The following is a 1700-nucleotide window of genomic DNA, read 5'->3' as shown; positions in this document are numbered from 1 at the left end:
GCACTGCTATGAAACGTTTTCGACGCTTCTCATCACATTTACTTTTTTGTCACGTCATATATGTCATGTGCAGTAGAATATGACGATAACTAGGGTTTTATCAAATCACGTTTTGCATCAAGATTGTGTATGTTTTGATTAATAATTGTGATAAAGTGATTATGTATTCTAGTTTTTGAGTAGAAATTGAGCTTACTTTGATCAGTTAACCTCATTCGGTGTGGTTATGGAATAGATTTTTTGGCAAACTAACAACTGCCAACTTAAAAGTAGCCCTTGGCTATTTTTGATAGGGATTTACAAGAATTCACGTCCTGTTTGCTAGGTCAGTCTTTTATTTTGACTGCATTGCGATGGGTAGATAATGAAACATGCCCAAATAGGCCCTCTTAATTGTTTTTTTCATTTGAAAGCGTCGACTTCCACTCTGCGATGTCAAAATTTATAGTTTTACAACTATTATACTGGGCATTGAGTTCCCTCGCCTATTTTGGAAGCTTAATATTTTTGCGGTAGATCTGACAGCTTCGTCAAGTCGCCTGCTGTGTCGTTAGAGGATACGCTTAGATGGACTTTGATACTTTGCCTGAGGCTGTTTTGCTTCGTCTCATGAAATTTACCTTTAGCATTTTATACCTGGATCGAAAAAATCGAATGAGAATAAAGAGTTAGTCCAGAGACTCCAACGAATCGCTGTTACACTATTCATTAAAGGTCTTCAATGAAATAATATTTTGACATGTCATCAACGCCAGTGGATGAATCGAAGATCTCCCTTATTATTTCCACAACCTTTAAAAATTCATTTATGCAAATAGTTAATAAGTGATTTGAATCTCATTATTTGAACTGAATGTGAACACATCTGCCATGATTACATCCTGGCGAAAATTTAAACAATCTTGATGCAAACCTGTGGCATAATACAGAGCAATTGGAGCCTACCACAGTTTTATGTGAAATCAGCGTGAACACTGATGCTGCTGTTGCAAGAGATTCTGGACTGAGGCGTGGTAGAACGACGATGCCGTTAATGAGGCGGTAATAAATGTTCCTTCTACGTAGAAAACACCAGCATTAGTCTACATTAGTCTACATTTTTTTAGTCTACATTTTAATGGGTGCGTTCGTGGCAATCCTGAAAACCATTAGGATACACTTAAATGAAGGAATCAATTGTGGATGATGAACGTGTTTGTGTGGAGTTGTTAATATATAGATGGTTCCAACGGCAAATATGGAATCATGGGCAGGGAACCTGCGGATGCTGCTGGAAGGTTATGAGTATATAATAAGTAAAATGAAGTGGGTACTGGGGGATCGGAGATCACAAATGCGAGTGGGTAGTGCAATAGTGCCTTGATGATCTGTTTCAACAGTGTCCGCTCTCATCAACCAGCAAGAAGCAGAGATGAAATTGAGAGTAGGCATTTTGCGTGCTCACGTTGGTCTGACATATGGGTTGTGTTTGCTAATGTGCTGCAGGTGACCAATTTCAGTTGAGCTAGCACGTTGTGAGATGCACGTATCTGGACAGACACAATTCCCTGACATTTCGTCAATACCTGTGAGGGAAGGGTATGCATACAGTAACTTTGGTAGTATGTGCAAGATAGTGTGAGGTAGAATTCATTCGAGGTGCAATTTCGCTTTACGAAATGCGAATTTGCCTTAAGGCTGATTATCAAATGAAGTTAATC

At 38.8% G+C, this 1700-nt stretch overlaps 2 protein-coding genes across 2 annotated transcripts in view; both read right to left on the bottom strand. All coding sequences in view use genetic code 11, as the record gives it.

The window, feature by feature from the left end:
* EGR_10583 (hypothetical protein) overlaps positions 1–215 on the bottom strand; it is a gene marked incomplete at both ends in the record, with an annotated part of 6663 nt that extends 6448 nt beyond the window's left edge. The window contains one exon of the mRNA XM_024499832.1: positions 91–215. Within this exon, the coding sequence (XP_024345753.1) occupies positions 91–215 (125 nt within the window). The remainder of the gene's footprint in view (positions 1–90) is intronic.
* A 747-nt stretch (positions 216–962) lies between these two features.
* Positions 963–1431, bottom strand: EGR_10582 (hypothetical protein; the record flags this gene model as incomplete). The annotated part of the gene is made up of 2 exons (XM_024499831.1): positions 963–1057; positions 1314–1431. 2 exons carry the CDS (start codon positions 1429–1431, stop codon positions 963–965), a joined length of 213 nt encoding a protein of 70 aa, XP_024345752.1.
* Positions 1432–1700: the final 269 nt, after the last annotated feature.

The sequence above is a fragment of the Echinococcus granulosus genome (assembly GCF_000524195.1).
Source record: "Echinococcus granulosus chromosome Unknown EG_S00237, whole genome shotgun sequence".
NCBI classification, from domain to species: Eukaryota; Metazoa; Platyhelminthes; class Cestoda; order Cyclophyllidea; family Taeniidae; genus Echinococcus; species Echinococcus granulosus.
Note: the sequence above shows the minus strand (reverse complement) of the source record. Positions and strands in the feature narration are given on the sequence as shown.